The sequence below is a fragment of the Diospyros lotus genome, chromosome 6 (genome assembly GCF_014633365.1).
Source record: "Diospyros lotus cultivar Yz01 chromosome 6, ASM1463336v1, whole genome shotgun sequence".
NCBI lineage: Eukaryota > Viridiplantae > Streptophyta > Magnoliopsida > Ericales > Ebenaceae > Diospyros > Diospyros lotus.
In genome coordinates this window covers 265,255-286,714 of record NC_068343.1, presented here as the reverse complement: position 1 = coordinate 286,714, position 21,460 = coordinate 265,255, and the positions used below count along the sequence as shown (strand labels likewise).

Below are 21,460 nucleotides of genomic sequence, written 5' to 3'. Positions count from 1 at the left end.
TGAACTGTTTCATATAGAGGGTGAGCGGAGCATCTGATGGTTGACATCAAGTTGAAGGTACGTAGGTTGAGCTGATTATTGAGTTTGTTGTTCTTCGTCTTTCGTCTTGGGACACTTTTAAGTTAAATTCCATACTTTTTTTTTTTTTTTTTTTTATCTGGTGGATGTTGAATGAAGTTATCACTTTGCGATTAAGCCCCTGCCATTTTACCTGATGTGTTATCAGCCTCGCTAATTACACTCATGTCTATATCTATCTATATGTATATATGTGTGCGATTCTCTCTGTTTTATATATATATATATATAGTGTCTGGGTGAATGAGTGGGTAAATGTATGAATGCGTCCATGCATGCATGCATGCTGCTTTATAAATGCTTCAGTTGGTGCGACCGGATAACATGCAGATGCAGCCTGCAGGCCAATATTGATGCGTGTTCGTGGGCGGCTGATCGAGTAACAGAGGCCCACCTCATCAACCCACATCAATATTGCACGTTCAGCCCAGCAAACGTCTCCCATCGGTCATCACTTGACACCAACTCCACTTCACAATTAACTGTTTCTATCTTTTTAAGTACCTTTCCTCATGCGTATGTGTTTCTTCCATTTGAAAACCGGGCTTCAAGAACTTCTAATTAATTAGGCTGTTTCCTCAAAAACAAAAAAACAAAAAAGAAGCAATTAATTAGCCTTGAACCCGAACCATATCAAACAAACAAACAATTGCAGCCCAAGATGCATGTAGCACACCATGAAATTAACCTAATCAATTGCACGTACATTAATGCCTCTTTCCATTCCCTAAAAATTTTGATAGCTCGAGACTAATATGTGCATATGATGTACCGGTGGTCCGTGTGTCGCTTTTGTTATTGCACCAGTTAAATTAAGGACATTCCCTCAGCCTTTATGAGCAGTCATTGGTTTGATGTTTAGCCACATTAATTAATTATACCGGCTCAATCATCCATCAAAGGCACGCGCCACATATTAATTACTGGCTTCACTTCTCAGAATTCATTAATTAATATTTATTGTACAATTGATGGAAGTTCCAATTTCTTCATATGCATATGGCATATCCACAATTTTATAAATTAGCATACATACATGGGGCTTAAATGTATACGCATAATAATAATTAATAATGAAGAGATGGAAAAGAATTACATAGCAGAAAGATGCCCCTTGCGCGGAAGAATCTAAATTATGTTATTAGAATGCGGGGGATGATATGTATGATTGGTAATGTGCACCGGGCATAGACGTCTCTCTCCCAGGATCACAATACTGCAGTGTTTCCACTGAGATCATTGAACTTTTGCTTTTGACGTTACAAATGATGGAAGTTCAAAAGTTGGAACTTCTGAATCAAAACCATGCATGGCCTGGAAGATCAATCGAGGCAGTATATGTCTATAAGGGTCACCTTCCCTTTTCTCCTTCAAGAAACCAATGCATTTCTCTACATCAGACTTCACTTCTAAATACAGTTCATGTGCTTTTTCCCTATCCCTCAATTCCTTCTTCCTCCCTTCACCAAATAATTCAAGTAAGAACATCAACGAAAAAATAAAAAGAAAAATAACTTTTAAAGAGGACGAAAATGAAATATGCAATAGAATTCACAGTGCCAGAATGGGCACAAGCATATCTTAAAACTACTAAGGATACCATTATTTAGAAATTTGAATTGGTTTGTGGCTTCACATTTATGTAAAACTCTACTAAATACTGCCACGTTATATTTAGAGTTTGAATTGGTTTGGTTGGTTCAAGCAATGCCCAGCTACAAATAATCCAACAAATTCCTCAATAGTTTGACACAAAACTGAAGCTGGATCATTCCAGGGGCAGCTGAAGTGGGTTTGACTCGTCCCAACAATAAGCATATATCATCCAAAGTAGCCTCAAATTCAACAAACCCAGGACCAAACAATAAAAGACTCAATTTAGCTGCCTGACGTATGCGCTGGGGACGTAACAAAACAAGTTAATATAACAAATAAGGATGCCTAGGTTGTTGTGGGTGAAGCATCAAAACGCTACCGTCTTGATTGGATGGCAAAGTCGGCAACCTCAGCTATCAAACTTGGACAGCTGATGGAGGGCCACTTGGCAACCATCAAGGCTGCAAGCCTCTGCCTGACGCCTTTATCTATCCTTTTGCCTTTTGTTTATCGTGTTATATGATTTCTCTATGGCCGTCGATGCTGACTTTATTAGATCTAATCTCGGCCGCCCATTCCTCATATAAATCCAACAGTGCCTCGGGATAGTAAGTGAGACAAAAAGAAATCGCAGAAAGAAAAAAGGGAAGAAGGAATATCGATCAGCAGAGGGTTTTGTCTGTTTGAGTGAGCTTTGTTTTTTATTCGTATAGCTTCTAATCTCGTTGTAATCTCTGGTTCTTAGGTTTGTTTCTAATCTGTATTTGATAATTGTGAGGCTATTTTTGTTAGGAGAACCATTGATGTACAGTTTGTATGTTCGAATCTTTGTAACCTTACTCGATATAGTGTAGTGAGCTCTTTCTTACTGAGCTCAACATGAACGTAGCCCATTTGAGTGAACCAAGGTAAATTTTTGGTGTCTTCTTCCTATTTATGTTCTTCTTTACGTTCTGATTAGCTTGCGTTTTTTATTGTGTAAGTGTGTTTATATTTTTCTGTTCTGTCGAAGTATTTGGATTCTGACATAGTCATTTTGTATTCTGTTTTATTTAGTCTTCCACTCGGTCCAACAGTGGTATCAGAGCTCAGTTTCATAAATTGTGCTCTAGGGTTTGAGTCAGAATCCAGGTTATTCGATTTCTGCATTTTGGTGTCTTTGCTCTTTGCTCTGTAAATCAAACCAAGGCTCTGGGGTTTCTTTGATTCTCGGTTAGTGGGTGTGTGCTGAGAGAGTCTTAATCTAGAGGTCTAGGTTATCTTCATGCAAAGCGAAGATGGCGTCCACCCGATTCGAAATCGGAATATTTGACGAAAAAGGTGACTTCGACAATTGGAAAGAGAAAATGAGAGTTTTACTCTCTCATCATAAAGTGCTAATCGCACTGGAATTAGATGATCGGAAATGGTCTATAGACCAGATCGCTTGAACTGAGGAAATCAAAGAGGAGGCTTACAATCTCATATTTCTTCATCTCGATGATAGTGTCATACAAAAGGTAGATGGTATGTCTAACCCTATTGATCTCTAGAACAAGCTTGATTCTCTATTTTCTGTTATGATTGCTCCTAATCTCGTATATTTAAAAGGCATGTTGTTTAATTTTAAAATGGATACCTCTAAATCTAAAATCTATGGATGAAAATATAGATGAATTTACTAGATTAGCTCTATTGTTAAGAAGTACTGACCAAGCACCGGGAGACACCAGTGAGGCAATGATTTTATTGAATTCTCTGCCTGATGAATATGATGTTGTTAAACATGCATTGCGTTATAATGGTATAGTTCATAGTTTAGATCTTGTAATCTCAGGTATTAAAGCAAAAGGAAACTAGTATAGTTTATATGGGTAATAATCAATCATGTAGTATACAAAGAATTGATAATATACCTTTAAAACTGCATGATAACAAAGTGAGAATTCTAACTGATGTAAGGTATGTATCAGGCTTAAAGAGAAACTTAATATCTCTAGGCACACTTGATGAGTTAGATTTTTCATATAAAGCAGAGAATGGTTTCATGCATGTTCTTAAAGGTGATAATCTAATCTTGTCTGGCACCAAGAAACATGGTTTGTATATTTTAAATGGTTACTATCATCCTTCTGTTAATATGCATTCTACTTGCATTATAAAATCTGATGAGACAGAACTATAGCACTTGAAACTTGGTCACATGAGCCTGAAAGGTCTGCAAGCACTGAAAAACCAAGGCTACCTTGGACCAGTGTCTGCCGGATCCTTGGATTTTTGTGAGCCATGTATTCTGGACAAGCAACACAGGTTGAGTTTCCATCAAAGGACTCACCTGGAGAAGGTATGCCTAGAATACTTGCATGTTGATTTGTGGGGACCTTCCCAGGTTCCCTCCCATGGTGGAACAGGTATTTCATTTCCATTGTAGATAATTACACTAGAAAGGTTTGGGTATTCTTGCTAAAAACTAAGGATCAGACATTAGAAAAATTTAAAACATGAAAGATTTTAGTAGAAAACCAAACTGATAAGAAGACTGAGGTGTTAAGGACAGATAATGGATTGGAATTTTGTAATAGAGAATTTGACACATATTATAATTCACAAGGCATACTTAGGCACAAGACTGTTAGAAATACACCCCAACAAAATGGGGTGGCTAAAAGAATGAATAGGACCCTACTTGAAAAAGTTAGGTGCCTTCTATTTACCTCAAGTATGCCTAAATCCTTTTGGGGTGAGGCTCTTTCAACTGCATCTCATTTAATCAATAGAAGTCCTTCAACAGTGCCAAATTTTAAATGCCCCGAAGAAATTTGGACTGGTAAGAAAGTAAACTGTGAATACTTAAGAGTTTTTGGTTGTGAGGCATATGCTCATCAATCTGAAGGAAAGTTAGAAGCCAGATCCAAAAAATATGTGTTTGTAGATTACCAAGAAGGTAGTAAGGGATATAGACTATGAGATAGGCATTCAAGTGGAGTTAGGGATAATCATCAGTAGAGATGTCATATTCAATGAAACTAAATTCCCTCATAAGATAACAAACACAGAAGAATCTAATGACAAGAGAAAACTAGATGATCATACTATTCTAGAGGATACTCATATTCAGGTGGAGCAACCAGCTGTTGGAAATAACATGTCTGGTGCTCCAAACACTTTTGAACCAAATTTAGGGGATGTTTCATCCCTTACTGAACATATCTTTGATCATTTTTCTAATCAAGAGGAACAAACAGTTGACCTGGAGATTGAGGAGGAACAAACTAGTGTTCCCCAACAGGACCTTAGTGACTACCAACTAGCCAGGGATAGGAGCAGGAGGGTGATGAGACCACCCTCCAGATATGCATATTCAGACTTAGTGTACTGTGCTTTGGTTGCTGGTTATGAATTGAGGGATAGTGAGCCTTCTACTTTTGAGGAGGCTAGCAACTCTCAAGACAGTGTTAGATGGCAGCAAGCCATGGATGAAGAAATGGCATCTCTAGCTGCAAATAGAACTTGGGAACTTGTTCCCAAACCAAAGGATCAAAAATTAATTCAATGCAAGTGGTTGTACAAATTAAAGGAATGTATGTCACCTTCTGAACCAATTAAATACAAGGCAAGGTTAGTTTCAAAGGGTTTTACCCAAAGAGAGGAATAGATTATAATGAAATATTTTATCCAGTTGTCAAGTTTAAAACTATCCGTTTAATGCTTGTTGTTACTGTTCATTTTGATTTAGAACTTGAACAACTAGATGTTAAAACTGCCTTCCTGCATGGTGACTTGGATGAACAAATATACATGGTTCAACCTGTTGGATATACTGACTCAATTAAACCTCAGCATGTTTGTTTGTTAAAGAAATCATTGTATGGCCTAAAACAGTCACCTAGACAATGGTATAAGAAATTTGACCATTTTGTTTCGGAAATTGGTTTTGTTAGGAGTCAGTATGATAATTGCTTCTATTTTACCCTTTCAGATATTCCTATTTATTTGCTGCTATATGTAGATGATATTCTATTAATTAGCAAATCCAAGTCCAAAATTAGAGAATTAAAATCTATGTTAAACATGAAAGACTCAAGACATGCTAAGAAAATCCTAGGAATGAAAATAGAAAGAAATAGAAGCAATTTCAATTTAAAAATACAGCAACATGATTACTTGTTAAAAGTTGTGCAAAGATTTGGCATGAACAATTGTAAATCTGTTTTGGTCCCTTTAGCTGGTCATTTTCTGTTGTCTGAAGCTCAATGTCCCACTTCAAATTTTGAAATCATTAAGATGGAAAATGTACCATATGCAAATGGAATCGGTACCATTATGTATTCTATGATTAGTATCAGGCCAAACCTTGCTCATTCAATTTCCTTACTAAGCAGATACATGTCAAACCCTAGAAAACCTCATTGGGATGCCTTGAAATACTTATTTAGATATATTAATGGTTCAGTTAACATTGGCTTGTATTATAAAAGAAGATATGATAATCTTGATCTTGTAGGATATGTAGTTTCAGATTTTGCAGATGCTAAAGACTCTAAAAAATCCACTGCAGCTTACTTTTTTACATTAGGAGGTAACTGCATTAGTTAGGGGTGTTCAAAAAAATCGGTGCACCGCGAAAACCGGCCAAACCAAACCGAACCGGTTGGTTTTTTTTTTTTTTTGCGGTCCAAAACGATTTGGTGGTTGTACAAACCGCACGGTTTGCGATTTGTATTGTTGGCGGTTTGGTTTAAAACCAAACTGCCCAAGGAAATATAAAAAAATATATAAAAAATATATTATTATAAAAATCACCCCAACAGCCCCAACCCTTATTATTATAAAAATCACCTTATATTTTTATAATAATATATAACAAGTTTATAATAATATATAACTATTATAATTGCCAACAGATTATAATAGTTTATAATAATATATAATTATTCTTTCTAATATTTTTATAATATATCATATGTTGTCAATAGTTATTTTCAAACCGCGGTAAACTGCACCAAACCAAACCGCAAATGCAGTGCGGTTTGGCTGCACCCAAACCAGACCGCGGTCTGGTTTGATCAAAAAACCGCACTAGCGGTTTGACTTGCTGAAAATTGTTCAGACCGGCCAAACTGTACCGTGCACACCCCTAGCATCAGTTGAAAGTCACAATTGCAGCCTTTGGTTGCATTGTCTTCCACTGAGGCAAAATACGTGGCAATCACTGATGCCTTTAAAGAAGCCATATGGCTTCAAGGCCTCCTGAGGGAAATCAATTTGCTTCAAAGCAAAGTGGTGGTGTTCTCGGATAGTCAAAGTGCTATCCACCTCTGTAAAAATCCGGTATATCATGAGAGGACTAAACATGTTGAGGTAAAGTATCACTTTGTCCGAGAACTGGTAACAAATGGAATTGTGATTATTAAAAAGGTTTCAACCGAGGATAATCCAACTGATTTGGGGACCAAAGCTCTAACTGTAGCCAAGTTCAAGCACTGTTTGGGCTTGCTGCACATTGAAGTTAGTTGATCCTTCAATTGGCAAGAGCTATGATGGTAAGAAATTGAAGCATGCTGAACTATCTTCTGAGTATTGGGTTCTTCCTCCTCTTGATGCTTCAAGGTGGAGATTGTTGTGGGTGAAGCATCAAAACGCTGCCGTCTTGATTGGAGGGCAAAGTCGGCAACCTCAGCTGTCAAACTTGGACGGCTGATGGAGGGCCACTTGGCAACCATCAAGGCTGCAAGCCTCTACCCGGCGCCTTTATCTGTCCTTTGGCCTTTCTGTTTATCGTGTTATACGATTTCTCTATGGTCGTCGATGCTGCATTTATCAGATCTAATCTCAGCCGCCCATTCCTCATATAAACCCAACAGTGCCTTGGGATGGTAAGTGAGACGAAAAGAAATCGCAAAAAGAAAAGGGGGAAGAAGGAATATCAATCGGCAGAGGGTTTTGTCCGTTTGAGTGAGCTTTGTTTTTCATTCATATAGCTTATGTTCTCGTTGTAATCTCTGGTTCTTAGGTTTGCTTCTAATCTGTATTTGATGATTGTGAGGCTATTTTTGTTAGGAGAACCATAGATGTATAGTTTGTATGTTCGGATCTTTGTAACCCTACTTGATATAATGCAGTGAGCTCTTTCTTACTGAGCTCAACGTGGACGTAGCCCATTTGGGTGAACCACGGTAAATTTTGTGTCTTCTTCCTATTTCTATTCTTCTTTACGTTTTGATTAGCTTGCGTTTTTGATTATGTAAGTGTGTTTATATTTTTCTGTTCTACCGAAGTATTTGGATTCTAAGATAAGTCATTTTGTATTCCGTTTTATTGAGTCTTCCGCTAGGTCCAACATAGCTAAATAAAGGGATTTGACAAATTTACCAATAACTTGTATAAATAAGCATATTACAAGCTTTAGAAGTTTTTTCTGTTGGGTTAATAACCGGTTATCCCATAACTAGATTTGGTTCTCCATTTTATCACACTAGTTTGCACATGTTAAAATTGAGAGCCAAATCAAGCAAAAATGAGGAGTGCAAGTTGGTTTTTCAGTTTTAGGTTTTGCTACATGCACTTGAAACTGCATGTTTCTGAAAAGCAGAGGCAACAACTGGGTCACAATATATGTTTCTGAAAATCTTTGTTTCAGGACTATTGAACATGTTGTAGCTGCCAACCAGAAGAATAATCTACACGTCTACAAGGTCACTTGAGGTTTTTAAACTTCACTGATAATTTTCTGGTTTCTGCACCCTATAAAGTGACATTTAATTTAAACCAATGAATTACTTTCATTAATTAAGCGTAAGATATTTTTGCATGATGGATGCATTCTTCACAAAAAAGTTAATGTCTTTGAGCAGAGAATTTAGAGGCCCAATAAGCATTCAACATATTTAAGTAAATAACCATACCTTTTGTTTCAATTGGCCTCCCAAAGTAGTAATAGAAACGTCCTGGAAGTTTAGGTAAGATAACTGGAAGGTGCACATCTTGGTTTGCTACTTCTCCATTGATGTCAGCTCTATAGTTGAATATTAGAATCACAAAGAAAGAATCAAGCAATAAAACAAACAACTCAGACACACAAAGAAGCAATACCATGATAAATTGCAGCTCAAATGTGAGCCTATCAGATACATGAACAAAGAGAGAGGAAGGGCAATGATTGACTTCCTTACAAGTTACAGAGATTATGGGACAAAGCATAAAGGCATGATAGAATATGATAAGTGAGACCCCAAAGCAAGAATAAAATACATTTCTAATAAATTGTGACCAATTCCTAACCTTACCATCATACTTGTCAAAGGCGTGCCTAGAGTCATAGACTAAAGGTGCCTTATTCGATGAGGCGCGTGCCTAAGTGCTAAGTTGCGCCTCATCCTAAGGCACATGACATGCGCCTTTAGCTCCTGTGTAATTTTTTTGTTGATTTTCAATGGACTTGTTAAAATCTAACTAGTAATAACCAGAAAAAATTAAAAGAAACTTGATAAAGCACTAAAACACCCCATTATTTAGTTAAATAGTGTTGATTATTTGTTATTTATGAGTTCATAAGTTTGCATTTATTACCTCTTTGTAGGTATATATTGAAAATAATGATGTCTAAGTATTTTTATATAATTTTTTTAAATATGCACCTTGCATCCAAAAGGCTCACAACTTTGCCTTGCACCTCGCACCTAGGATCCAATCACTCTAGCGCCTCAGTGTGCCTTCGGCCTTTGACAACTATGCATAACATATTTTGCTCTCATTAATTGTTGTACCAGGTTCCCCGTGTTGGAGGAAGAGAAGTGTTTGGAAGAAGCTAATTTTATTTACCATGCTCTAGTTAAATGAACCTAAACATCTTGAAATACCAAAATTATTGTTTCTAACACCTCATTGATGTTTGTAGCAAGTACTTATTTGCTTGGCATAACATTTGTCAACTCACTTTATTTGAAAACCCTAGTCAGATATGAATGCATGTAGAAAACAAGTTATGTGTGTTGACAGCATCAATACAAAAAATTGTAAAAGAAAATACCTCAACTTGATAGCCTCATCAGTGAGTTTTGCTATTTCAGCCTTAAAATAAGGAATTTTCATGAGATCATCATAATCAAGTAATACCTGACAAAAGAAAAAATTGAGCACATTATGGGTACACCAACATTTCTATAACTAGAGAACAAATTAAAAAATGAAATAGGCAGCATAAGTTGCATCCATCACATTTTGAAATGGACACTATTTCATAAAAAACCAAATTAAAAAATGAAATAGGCAGCATAAGTTGCATCCATCACATTTTGAGATGGACACTATTTCATAAAAAAACCAAAAGTTTGATAAACCACCCCCCCCCCCCCCACCATGCGCCCGCCCAAAAAAAAGAAAGAAAAAAAAAGAAAATGTCAAAACATGTCACTCCATCTGGTAGAGGAAAGGAAAGGAAAGGAAAGTTCACATTTGACAGTAAATAAATAATATAAATATTCACCAGACAAGAAACAGATGTTCCTGCTGCCTAATCCTAAATATCTTAGTCAGGAGGAGAATCTATCATCCCTTTCTCATAACCCTAGATAGCCAATTCAATCTCAGTGCTGTGGATATTGTCCTTCAACAAAGATTTCCTTCCAGTTACATTTATTCAAGTCCACTCACATTTCAGAATCCCCAGATAATCAATCTGAAATGGACTTACTTCTCCTCAAATTGCCAAAACACAGTCAATAAGCACAATAAAAACATAAACGTGGGACAAAAATACCCGAGTTTACTTCAAGCTACAAAGTTGCCCCTTCTTCTGCAGCTGTAAAAGATGTCTTGTGACAATATAACATGGCTGCAAACTGAAGAGTCCCATGAGCATTTTTACATCCATGTTAATGCATCTTGATTGCAAATGGGAGGAGGCATGTTCAAGCATACATGCATCCATATACAGCATGCCTGGCTTCTTTGAAGGTGATTTCCTTTTGGGAAAGCCAATTTACTTAGTATGAACATTGCAAACAACCTGAAGAAGTCCAGCTACATGTGTTTTGGCTTGTTAGGCAACCTTAGCCTTGTTAGGCCTCTTTGGTAAGTTAGGGAGTTAGGAAACCTTGGCTTGTTAGGGAGTTAGGCAACCTTGGCATGTTAGGCAAGGTGACTAACCATTGTTGACTAAGCTTACCTTCATCCCCTATATATATACCCTTGTTCTCTTGTTGTAAATATGTATCCCATGTAAGAGGATCATCCCTAGTTTAGAGGATTATATGAATCCCAGTTCAAGAGGATCTCCCAGCTTGAGAGGTTCCAGAGAGAGAGAGTTGTGTGAGAGTTTTTGTAGAATTCTGATTGTAATTCTTTTGTGAATTTATTCAGTGAGAAATAGATTCCTTGTCTCTCATTTTTATCTCTTAATTCGTTGTTTATTGATCTCTGGATTTTCCAACACAACCTGCTTCTTATCTTACAGAAGCTCAAGTGCTTAAAAAGAAACCTGCAAAGAAATTCTACCGATTAATTCAATTAAAATGGCCATTACATTTCAATTCCATCAGCAAATACTCCCCTTGTATGCAACACGGTTACTACTCCGACCCATTCTACGGAGCAGTTAAGATCACCACATAAAATAAAAAAGGACCAGGCTAGCACTTGATTGGTCAATTAATTCACTTAACTGGATGCATGATACTCCATACAACTATGATTAGCCATGCACATGTTAGCATCACCATCCAAGGTCATTTCCATCAAAGGATGTTGGTTACACAAAATAGTCCAGTTTTCCCGCAAATATATATGCCTTTGAACTCATATTAGTATATCTTAATATCTAATGAAACGGCTGGTTGAATTCTGATTACTAGTTAAATAAATCCTCTCAAATAAAGTTATGTTCTCAAGATGTATCCCACCTTTTTAACAGTTCTATATTCCCATACCAAAAACCTATATATTGAAAGCAAACACCATCGCAAATCTATTCTCAAAAAACAATAGGGATGCTTGTTGAAGCATCATGACATCCATTGCAGCAAGAATATTGAAAGAAATATGTGTATATATTTGAAAAAAGAGGAGAATAATGTGGAAAAGAAAGCACTTGAGGAACTGAAGGTTTCAAGGCTTACTTCAGCAACATCATCTTCTCCAACAGTACCAAAAGGTATAATTGTTGCTCCAAATCTCGCTGCCATCCTAACAAACTCAGACTGTTCTGGCCAGAATAACTTGTACTCCTCCCCCTGAAAGGTGTGACAATTGAGCGTCATTCAATTACTCCAAAGTTCACAGATGCACCCAGATTACATTGCCATGAAGAACACAATTCCTAGATACTGATCAGAGCACTGCCGGCAATAATGAAAGGCTACAGGATATAGTTAAATTTAATATAGGGGCAAAGAGTTTCCCCCCACAACTTTGGACTTCAAAGAAGCTTAGGGAGATGAAATTGTTTATTGCAAGTCGTGATGGGGATTAAATCATCTGAAATCAAAGGCTACGACAAACAACTATTCCTATGGCACCGAGGAAAAGGAAAACGGTTTTGTTCCATTACTTTTCTTTTTTCCCCTTGAATTGAAGACAAACAGTCAAGTGCTAGTAGAAATCTACCATTATGAAAACAAGGCTGTACGCGTGTAAGTAGAAGAAATATCAAACTTCTAGGTAGTGCATACAATTACTTACCTTTCGGTGAAGAGCTTCACGCATGCCTCCTGGAAACAATAGGACATGGGACTTTGATGCAAAAAGTCTATAGAAGTTAGTTGCCGAAACAGGTACTGCTCCCATTTTTCTGAATGTATCGTAGGCTGATAATTCGGGTAAACTTCCCTCTCTCAACTTTGTGAACATCATTGGATGGGCTATGCCTCGGACAACAATATTCCTTTCCATCCAAAAACGAGATATCAGCGGAACCAAGTCCCAACCTAGTAACATGTGATAGCCAACAAATAAGACCGGCCCCTCAGATGGAACCCCTGCAAGGCCTCTTACTATCTTTCCGTCCTCTAAAGTTGAGAGCACCACAGGGCTGGTAGCCACCTCAATCCATCTATATGCATGATCATAAACAGAATAAGATTTAGGTGTTGACTATTCAACTACAACTTTGATTTTCAAAATCAAAAGGTAACACCAAGAGTGGGTTGGATATTTGTCAAGTGGGCTACAAGATAATATACTAGTGGAAGAACAATAAATGAGTAAATCAGGTTAAAGAATCAAAGCTGCTTGAATGCATCCTACTAGTTGATCTCTCGGGACTAAAAATGAGAAAACATACTAATAATTAATTCTCATGAAATCAGCCAAAAATAATCCTGTCATCTTCAAACTCATGGACCAGAAGCAGAAAAGTGTGTGTGTGTGTGTGTGTGTGTAAGAATTAGGTTATACAACCAGTTTCAATTGCTAATGACCAAATTATACCTATACCCTGCAAAGATGGTATATGCCATGAATCACTAGCGACCCAAGCATAATCACTGTTATTATGCAATAGAAATTGGTTTTATATGTTAAATTTGTAACAATATCAGTTACTAGTTGGAAGTATCAGTACCTGAATGGTTCATATATTTTTTTGAACTCAGATGGAGTTGGTGGTATGTAATCTGAGCTATAGTCAATGCATCTTGCACGGCGATAGAAACCAGCACCCTGTATGACAGTTACTAGATCAAGATCATCTTCCTGTCATATTAGTGGAACAAAAGAAGATATTAGTAGAAAATTTTAAGAAAAAGCAAAAATACTTAACAAGTATAAATACTTTCTATACACTCAGGGTAACAAGACAATAGTGCAATTAGTCCGTCTATACAAAGCTAGAATATTTCAATTGACTTATTCATTTGATCATAAACGTTAACAAAATTTGTATGCAGCTGGTAGACACCACTTTTCCCCTGTATTTTAACAGATGACTCAGGGCATGAAAGAATACCAGTTGCAATGTTTTTGTAGTTGCTTCAGTTTACGGAACATGGAAGTCCAATCCTCAACTCCAGGCTCTTATAAACTTGGGGTGACAATTAACAAGGTCTACAGCTAAGTAGGATGATCTCAAAGTAAATAAATAACCTTGCCATCCAAATATAGTTTTAGACATCCTTCTTTTCCCTTCATTCTATTCTTTAAACTGGGGATTGTAAAGGAATCAATAAAAAAAGAAGAATTGTAAAGGGAAAAGAAAAGGAAAGAAAATGAAGCAATTGAAAGTAAATCTAATTACTCTTTTGTTGGTATAGTATAAACATGCACGTAATTTTGTTTTCATTTTGCAGCTTTGCTTCAAAAATAATAGTTTGAGACAGAGTATAAATGTCCTCAATGTAAAGCCAGAGATAAACATGAGGGGCTATAGAACTTATGTGCTGTATCACTGCTCCCATGATAGTTCACTACTGCATGTAGAAAAAGAGTAAATAACAGTGAATGGAGGGACACCTTGAAATTGTGTTCACTCTGAACATTCTTAGCCCCTGAAAGATCATGAGACTGAAATGAATCTTGTCCTAGGTTTGGGGATTGCAAGCAATGATGCATAGGTAGATCAGGATACAAATTATCCTAGAAGAAGTATGACAGCAATGGAACTTTTAACTGAAAACTGTAATAGATCATTTCCATAAACGATAATAATTATTACAGCTTCCCATACCTTAGTATAAAGGTTTTAACTTTGCTTCATCTTCTACAACTTGAAATATTTAACTTTTATTGGTCCTTAGAATGAAGAATATTACAAGGGAAACATTACTTTGGTTGGTTATTAAAATTTTGTCAAATTAAGCAGAAATACAGTTGCTTTTTAAATTTGAGAAGGAATTCAAACCTGGGTTGCAGATTTTTTGGTGAAAAAACTCTCTTTCATTTTGTTCTGTCTTTCTTTTGTTGATTTCCTTGATATTTAAGTGCTAATATTTGGGAGCTGGTTTATATACTGTCACGAGACTCACAACAAATAAATTTGTAGAGTTCTATCCCATACCAACTTTTTCCACATTATTTAAAAAAAAAAAACAAAAAGAAAAAAGTTCAGTGAGTCCATTTCATTTGCATATGTCGCTTTGGCACATGAATATCAGAGCATAATAGGAAGGCAGAATTCAACCTACCAAGAAAAGGGCATGCCCACTGTCATCAAATTTACGAATCTCACATTTTGGCAGCATATGGCAAAGCCTTTCACCTTCCTCATGACTTGGTAACAGCAGGTCTCTACCACTGTAAAGAGAAACGGTTCTACAATTCCATTAATATTAAAGAGTAAAATAGACTGTAAATGCTAGAATGCTTATTATCTTACAGAACTAACAAGGGAGAATCAAGCTCAATCAAGAGACAAGAAAAGATAAATTGGTGCAATTAAATTGGGAATCAGAAATGTACATACTTGGAAACTTGGTCAATTAAACTTTGGTTGAGTTAATTCTTATTATTTTGACCTCGTTTGTGCCAAATTTCATTTTCTAGTGGCATTGACAATGTGTTAAGCTAGTGAATCATGTAATGTTTGGTCCAACAATGTTACTGATTCTTCACATGAAATTTAGTAGTTTTCAGGGTACAAATTTTTATGTGATTCCAGGACTCCCAGACTTGGTTAAAGAGGAACAGTCCCTTTCTCAACCTCAACAAATGTATATCATAGAAGAAGAAACAACTTTTTCATTGATCAATGTTTTAGTATCAGACAAGACCCTTGGCAGTTGTCCCTTGTCCCTTGGCACCTTGCCCCATGGTTACTTTTTAAATTCTAAAATGTCACCAAAACCATGCCAACAAAATAGGTATGATGATTTATTAGAGAGTCCTTTCTTTCAGGAAAAATAGGAATACAAATATTGCAAGTGCACCGTTCCTCCACACTCCAAAACATGTAAATAAGAGTATCCAAAATAAGCTTGATATTTTTACAATCTATTCCTCTCTTAATCTTTTTCTCAGAAATTTATTGTGCAATAAGTAAACTAACAACATTTAGATTCTTACTTTCTTTATATTTCTTCTCTAAAGAAGAAAATTGAGGGATGAAATTAAGAAAATTATGCTGCTTGCCAATTACATTGGAATAGATCTGTACCATGTTTGTAACATGTTCCAAAAACTACTTTTTTTCTTTAAACACTACTGAGATAGTTATTCATACTATAGTAATTGTCATCTGACTTGTCTCAAGAGTTCAACTTGCCATGCAATGATTTGTGGGTAAGTACATTTAGCTTTTTTTACTTACATTGCAAAGTCAATTCCCAGGTGGATGTTGAAAAGTACAGTAATAAATAACATATAAAGAGGTTTTCTTCTTTTGTATTTAGCTAAAGAATCTCGCAAGGGTTGGTCCTATTTCTATTTTAAGCAGCAATTTCAACATGAAATTCCAAAAGAGGGTTGGCCTGACAAAATGTTGATGCTGATAATAACTATAGTCTAGTTCCCCAACAGATCCATGTACACTGACCTGCACAAATGATAATAACCATATGGTCACGCTAATAACAATGTGGATTCTGCTAGGAATAGGGCTGGAAATGAGTCAGCCGACTTGCGAGACATTCATGATTCAACTCATTAATTAGCTCAATAAGCTAAGTTCATAAACCAAATGAGTTGAACACAAGCTAAAAAATATGGCTTGTTTAATAAATGAGTTGAGCTTGATTCATGACGTGTTCAACTCGTTTCATTCAAAAGCCAACTCAATTGAATTACATGTAATATATATAAAATACAAATTATATGTTATAATATATAATACATATTATATGTTATAATATATATTAATAATACTGTTATATTATATTATATCGTAATAGTAAAATACATGAAAATATTCAAGCTTAAAATTTTTAAGTATTATAAAATACTTTATTTGTGATTAGAAATTTAATTTCTTTTCTAATGAATATCACATAGTAAATTTAATTTGCACATAATATATAATTGGTTGTGATAAATTTATTAATTCAAAATCATTGCATATTTGATCCATGCATTTTTTCCCAAGTGACTAATTTTTTGTGTGTTTCAGATTTCTTTATTTTTTTTTTTTTTATATTTAGGCTAAATTAAGTTAAACAAGTCGAGCTAATGAACCAAGCTCATCAGTTGCTTGGTTGAGTTGGTTCATTGATTCATATTGATTCATTTGGATGCTACTTGAGCCTAACGAGCTGAATTGAGAGGTTTGTGAGCTTGGGTCTAGTCAAGCTCGAGACAGAAAATTCAGTTCATTTTGAGCTCAAGACAAGCCACAAGCTGAACCAAGTTTAAATGAGTCAAGTCAAGCTGAACCACAGCTCAGCTTAACTCGACTCATTTCCAGCCCTAGATAGGAAGTAGATTGGAGATTAAAATAAAGACCCCCTTCAGGAAGATGGTTTAGCATTAGCTATCATTGTTAGGTTGTGACATCTAGAATGAATCTCCTTCCTCTGATACTATCACCTTCCTCCTAATCTTCTTTGTCTATAATTGGAATCTGCCAGCACAGATAAGATAGCCTTGCCAGTTTGCTTTGGCCAACTCTTGCTAGCAGCTCTCATAGACTGAATGGTGAGACAGACAAGATTGTCAATAACAGAAACTAAGCAAGAATATCATCAGTTAAAGGAATATGCATCTAGTACTTTAAAGAGTAAATTGTGCTTTCATGAATCCTAGTCAAAGTCATTAAGTCAGAAAGTTTCCAGTACCAAATTTCTTAGTTACTCCAACATCTTTTAATCATATAATTGAACAGGTAAGTTGGAAAAGGCCAGGGAATGAGAACCTGGAAAGTATTAGTGTCTGTGCTTTGACAGCATGAAGACGGGAATTGGTATATGCTGAAGCTGACCTCAGCATCTGTAGCTTCCAGTAAAGCGTTTCTCTGGGTAGGATATCAGCCAGGACCTGTGACATAAATCAGTAATTCTACTCTCACAAAATTAACATTGTAGAGCAAGAAATTTAATTCAAGTATCAGATTATACATTATAAATTCCAAGCACATATAATCACTGACAGAAATCCAGAAGTTCTGTACACAACCTTAACCAAGAAATTTAGACAGGTTTTATATCCACATTCAAACCAAGGGCCCATATTTTTGACAATTTCTTACAGAGAATAAGAAGCCTTCAGAAGATATGCTATGAGCATATATGCATGCAGAATGATATCTCTCAGACATCTCCTTCAGAAGATATGCTATGAGCATATATGCATGCAGAATGATACCTCTCAGACATCTTCAACATGAGCAAAATAAAATCACAGTTCGCTTATCTATCCAAGGTCAAATTAAATCTTACAGAAAGGTACGATGAAAATGCTCCAACACTCTCTGTTAGTTCTCCAACTGTTTGATCCAGAGGATATCTTTTATCCAAAATAGACATCACCATCTTCAAAGGAATACCTAAACATAAAAATTGATTGTTTATGCTAGTAGTTAATTTTGAGTGGATGCAATGGAGGAAATTTGTACCAAAAGAGGGAGAGGGAGAGGAAGACTAAAGAAAACTTGTTGGAAACTATTAGACATGACATAGGATGACCTCATAGAGGATATGACCATGGATAGAGATGCATAGAGGTTTAGAATTTATGTAGCCAACTCCACCTAGTGGGATTAAGGCTTGGAATTGTCATTGTGTTAACTTGCAAGACCACGTGATTATTCTGGCCACAGTGACTTCAACAGAATTTTCAGCACATTTGTGACTTTAAAGGTTAGGAATAGTAGTCTATGGTGCCAGTTTCTTTACTTTCGTGCAGAAATCATAAGCCTTCAAGGAAGCTATCTATTTGTTCATGCTTCATGGGAAAAAGAACTAAGGGAAAAATTAAGCAGCTCATTGCCTGCTCAAATTCAATTCCTTGGGCTGTACTAAACTGCAAGCTTGAGCTTTAAGTTTCAACTTCTCTGCTTACAAATCTAAGCTAGAGCAAAGATTAAGATTGTTTATGACCATCAGTAAATGAAATACATGACAAAACTATATGGCATTGTCTGAATATAATCTTTGTAATGAAATGTTTACAAGAAAACATATGAAGCATATATTTTTATATATGAAGCCACTCAGTCAGCAATTGGTGCCACTGAAGTCAACTCTTTTACATTGCTCTTACCAATTTATCACAAGAACAGTGGAAGTAATATTTACTTATTGGAAGTAATATGTTCAACCAAACTCCATTATCATTTTATTCATGTAGCATTGTCCACCAAGACTTAAACAGAATTACTCTAGGTTATTTTTATGGCTACATAAAGTCAGCTCCTACATGAGTGCTGTGGTTTTGGACTACCGAATTTGATTTATTGCCAGCTCTATTTGATAGTCATGTGAGAGAAGTAACAGACACAGTAAAACCATAATGAGAAAAGAGGCAAGCAAACCTGTCGCAAAACTCAGTGCATAAGGCAGACTACGATTGAGCGGCTCAGGCATGATTTGTAACAAAGGCATAAAAGGCTGCAGCTGTGATCTGCCAAAACAAGTAGCTACAAGGAGACATCATCGATAAGGATTGTAGATAATAGAAATGCTCAACTTAAGAACTTCCAATAACATGAGGATTCAGGAAGGAGATTCCTACCTGGGTTAGCTAAAATTAGTATAAGATCAATATCAGGGTTACAGGCAGCAACACTTAGTGCTAAGCATGCTCCAATGGATTCTCCAACAAGGTAAATTGGTCTGTTCGGTGAACAAAAGTTCTCTGACCTTACTGTGTTCGTAACAAGGTCCACCAGGTCTGATCAAAAAAGAAGTTGGAAAGACCAGATTACCATGATACTGATAGGAATGAAACAAAAATGATTATGTCTCTAGAAGTTTGAATGTCTCCAGTTCAATATATGGTCCGCAGCATTTGACCGAAGCTTCATCCTGGATACTGAGGCATGAAGAAATTTTAAAATAGAAGGAAAAAGAAGGAATTAAAGAGAGACCTGAAAATGGTGTTCGATCCATAACTGGTATATGCAAGCACCATATATCAAACATCCTTCATTCAAGGAAGTAAACACCATTAGCATTGTTAACCATAAGAGGGAAACAGAGAAAAAAGAAATTTCTGAGTTGGGAGCTCACTCTCCAAGCCGTTTGTGATGCAAAGAAAGTCCGAGCCCAACACCATCAACCCCTACAAAACTCGAGATAGATGGAAATTAAGTAAGCACTAGGGACTACGTTTGAGCTCAAGGAAGAATAAAGATGAGAAGAAGAAGTTATCATAGCATATATAGCACTATAATTAGGTAAGAGGCATTAAGGCATGTATATGGCTATTTGAATTAAAAAGATAAGTTGATCATGGTTTATTTGAAAGTCAAGTAATCAAAGATGAGCAGAGTATAATCCAGCGGTCCCCTAAAATAGCTTTCTCCCTTAGTCGCTAGACCTTGTTGTTACTATCAAACAGCTTGTCTCTAGCTGCCAAGAAGAAGTAAAAACTCACAACCTTTTGATCGTGCGGTGCAGTGCAATACGGTGCTTTTGGAAATAGAAAGAAAGGCAAGAGAAAATAGTTGTTGAACTAACAAATGCATGACTAGTGCCGGATCGATCTCTGTGTTGTTAAGAAAATATCAAATCTAATACGAGTAGTAGTAGTAGTAGTAGTAGTAGTAGCAGCAGCAGTAGCAGTAACAACTAACCGGGTAAATAGAGTAAGAGCGGGGAGTTGGTACCCAAGCGAGAGGCGCAGTCCAAGGGGGAGAACCAACGAGGCGGCCCACCGTCCGATCCGATCATCATCTCCTTCGACTGCTCAAAGTAATCCTTCAACTTCAATCGCTGCTCCCCCTCGCCCTCCAGTTTTGCCTCATCCGCAAACGCTTTCTCCAGACTTCCCTTCTCGGAGACGGTCGTTGACGGAGGCCGTGGCCGTTCGGTTGACCAAACCGATTGCCGGTTCGTAACCGTACTTTTCGGTTTATTATATTTTCTGGTGGCCGGGATTTTCTTGCCGCGCAGGAGGGGTGAGAAACCGACGGCGAAAATGCCTGTCGCGGCGGCTGCCATGATGGATGATGGTGCCTCGATTCCACTCGACTCTTGGGGATTTCTTAGAAGGACGTTGGTCCACTGTGCTACCACTGGCTGCTCTGTTCTGCTTATATATATTAATAATATATACGAGCACACGATTTACGAATAATAATAATTTATATAAGCAACATGTAAAGTCAGGTAAAAGTGATACCTTTAAATCATTTATTGGAAGTTTTGTGGTATTAATTTTATAAGTATAATTTTTAATATAAAAATAATTATAAATTTTTTTAATAAATTTTTTTAAAAAATTTAAAAAATAATGTTGATGTTTAAAATTAGCTGACCGTGATTTGTAGGCCGACAATGAGTAAATAAACTGAAATGCAAGGAGAAAGAATAAAATAGAACGGACACGAAAATTTTTTACGTGGTTCGATCAGAACGATGCTACTTATTCCACGACTGCTCTCTGAATATTCTGATAGAGTAACAGTATGATATTCTTTTTGTTCTCTCTATTTATAATGGTATTTTTTACCCTTATTTATAGTGAGAGGTGTTTTGAATTGCATAAAATACAAAAATGAAAGAATGACATCATTGAGACAAGATGTTTTTATCAATTCCATAAAATCGAGAGTGGGACTCCGTATTACCAAGGATTCGATTTGCATCAAATAAAGTAAGTAGGTCCCTATCTTCGATTATTCAACAGTAATGTTGTTATGCGAGCTGAATAGTTTGATCGGTGGAGTTGATCGGTTAGGCTAGCGAATTTAAAATATTACTGAGAGCTCATTGAGTATATCGCTAAG

The 21,460-nt window shown here is 36.3% G+C and overlaps 1 protein-coding gene across 3 annotated transcripts; it reads right to left on the bottom strand.

Annotated features, from left to right (window-relative positions):
- Nucleotides 1-340: 340 nt before the first annotated feature.
- Nucleotides 341-20,749, bottom strand: LOC127803947 (phytyl ester synthase 2, chloroplastic-like). Of its 3 annotated transcripts, none has more exons than XM_052340611.1 (14): nt 20,306-20,749; nt 19,740-19,791; nt 19,598-19,653; nt 19,243-19,401; nt 19,043-19,147; nt 17,949-18,055; nt 17,426-17,547; nt 14,769-14,877; nt 13,211-13,341; nt 12,331-12,700; nt 11,769-11,882; nt 9,683-9,768; nt 8,559-8,668; nt 341-648 (listed from the first exon to the last, which is right to left on the bottom strand). In XM_052340611.1, exons 1-14 carry the CDS (start codon nt 20,670-20,672, stop codon nt 644-646), a joined length of 1,893 nt encoding a protein of 630 aa, XP_052196571.1. In that variant the 5' UTR covers nt 20,673-20,749; the 3' UTR covers nt 341-643. The 3 variants fall into 3 exon arrangements, with proteins under 3 accessions (XP_052196571.1, XP_052196569.1, XP_052196570.1); XM_052340609.1 differs by lacking the exon at nt 341-648 and adding an exon at nt 1,053-1,538; XM_052340610.1 differs by lacking the exon at nt 341-648 and adding an exon at nt 1,053-1,538 and having other exon boundaries at nt 20,339-20,749.
- Nucleotides 20,750-21,460: the final 711 nt, after the last annotated feature.

Coding starts and splice junctions, on each gene's coding strand:
- LOC127803947 (XM_052340609.1), bottom strand. CDS start 20,672: ATGGCAGCCGCCGCGACAGGCATTTTCGCCGTCGGTTTCTCACCCCTC. Junction 19,792..20,305: donor GCTCTTACTCTATTTACCCG/GTTAGTTGTTAC, acceptor CGAGTTTTGTAG/GGGTTGATGGTGTTGGGCTC. Junction 9,769..11,768: donor GAGAAGATGATGTTGCTGAA/GTAAGCCTTGAA, acceptor TTCTTTTGTCAG/GTATTACTTGATTATGATGA.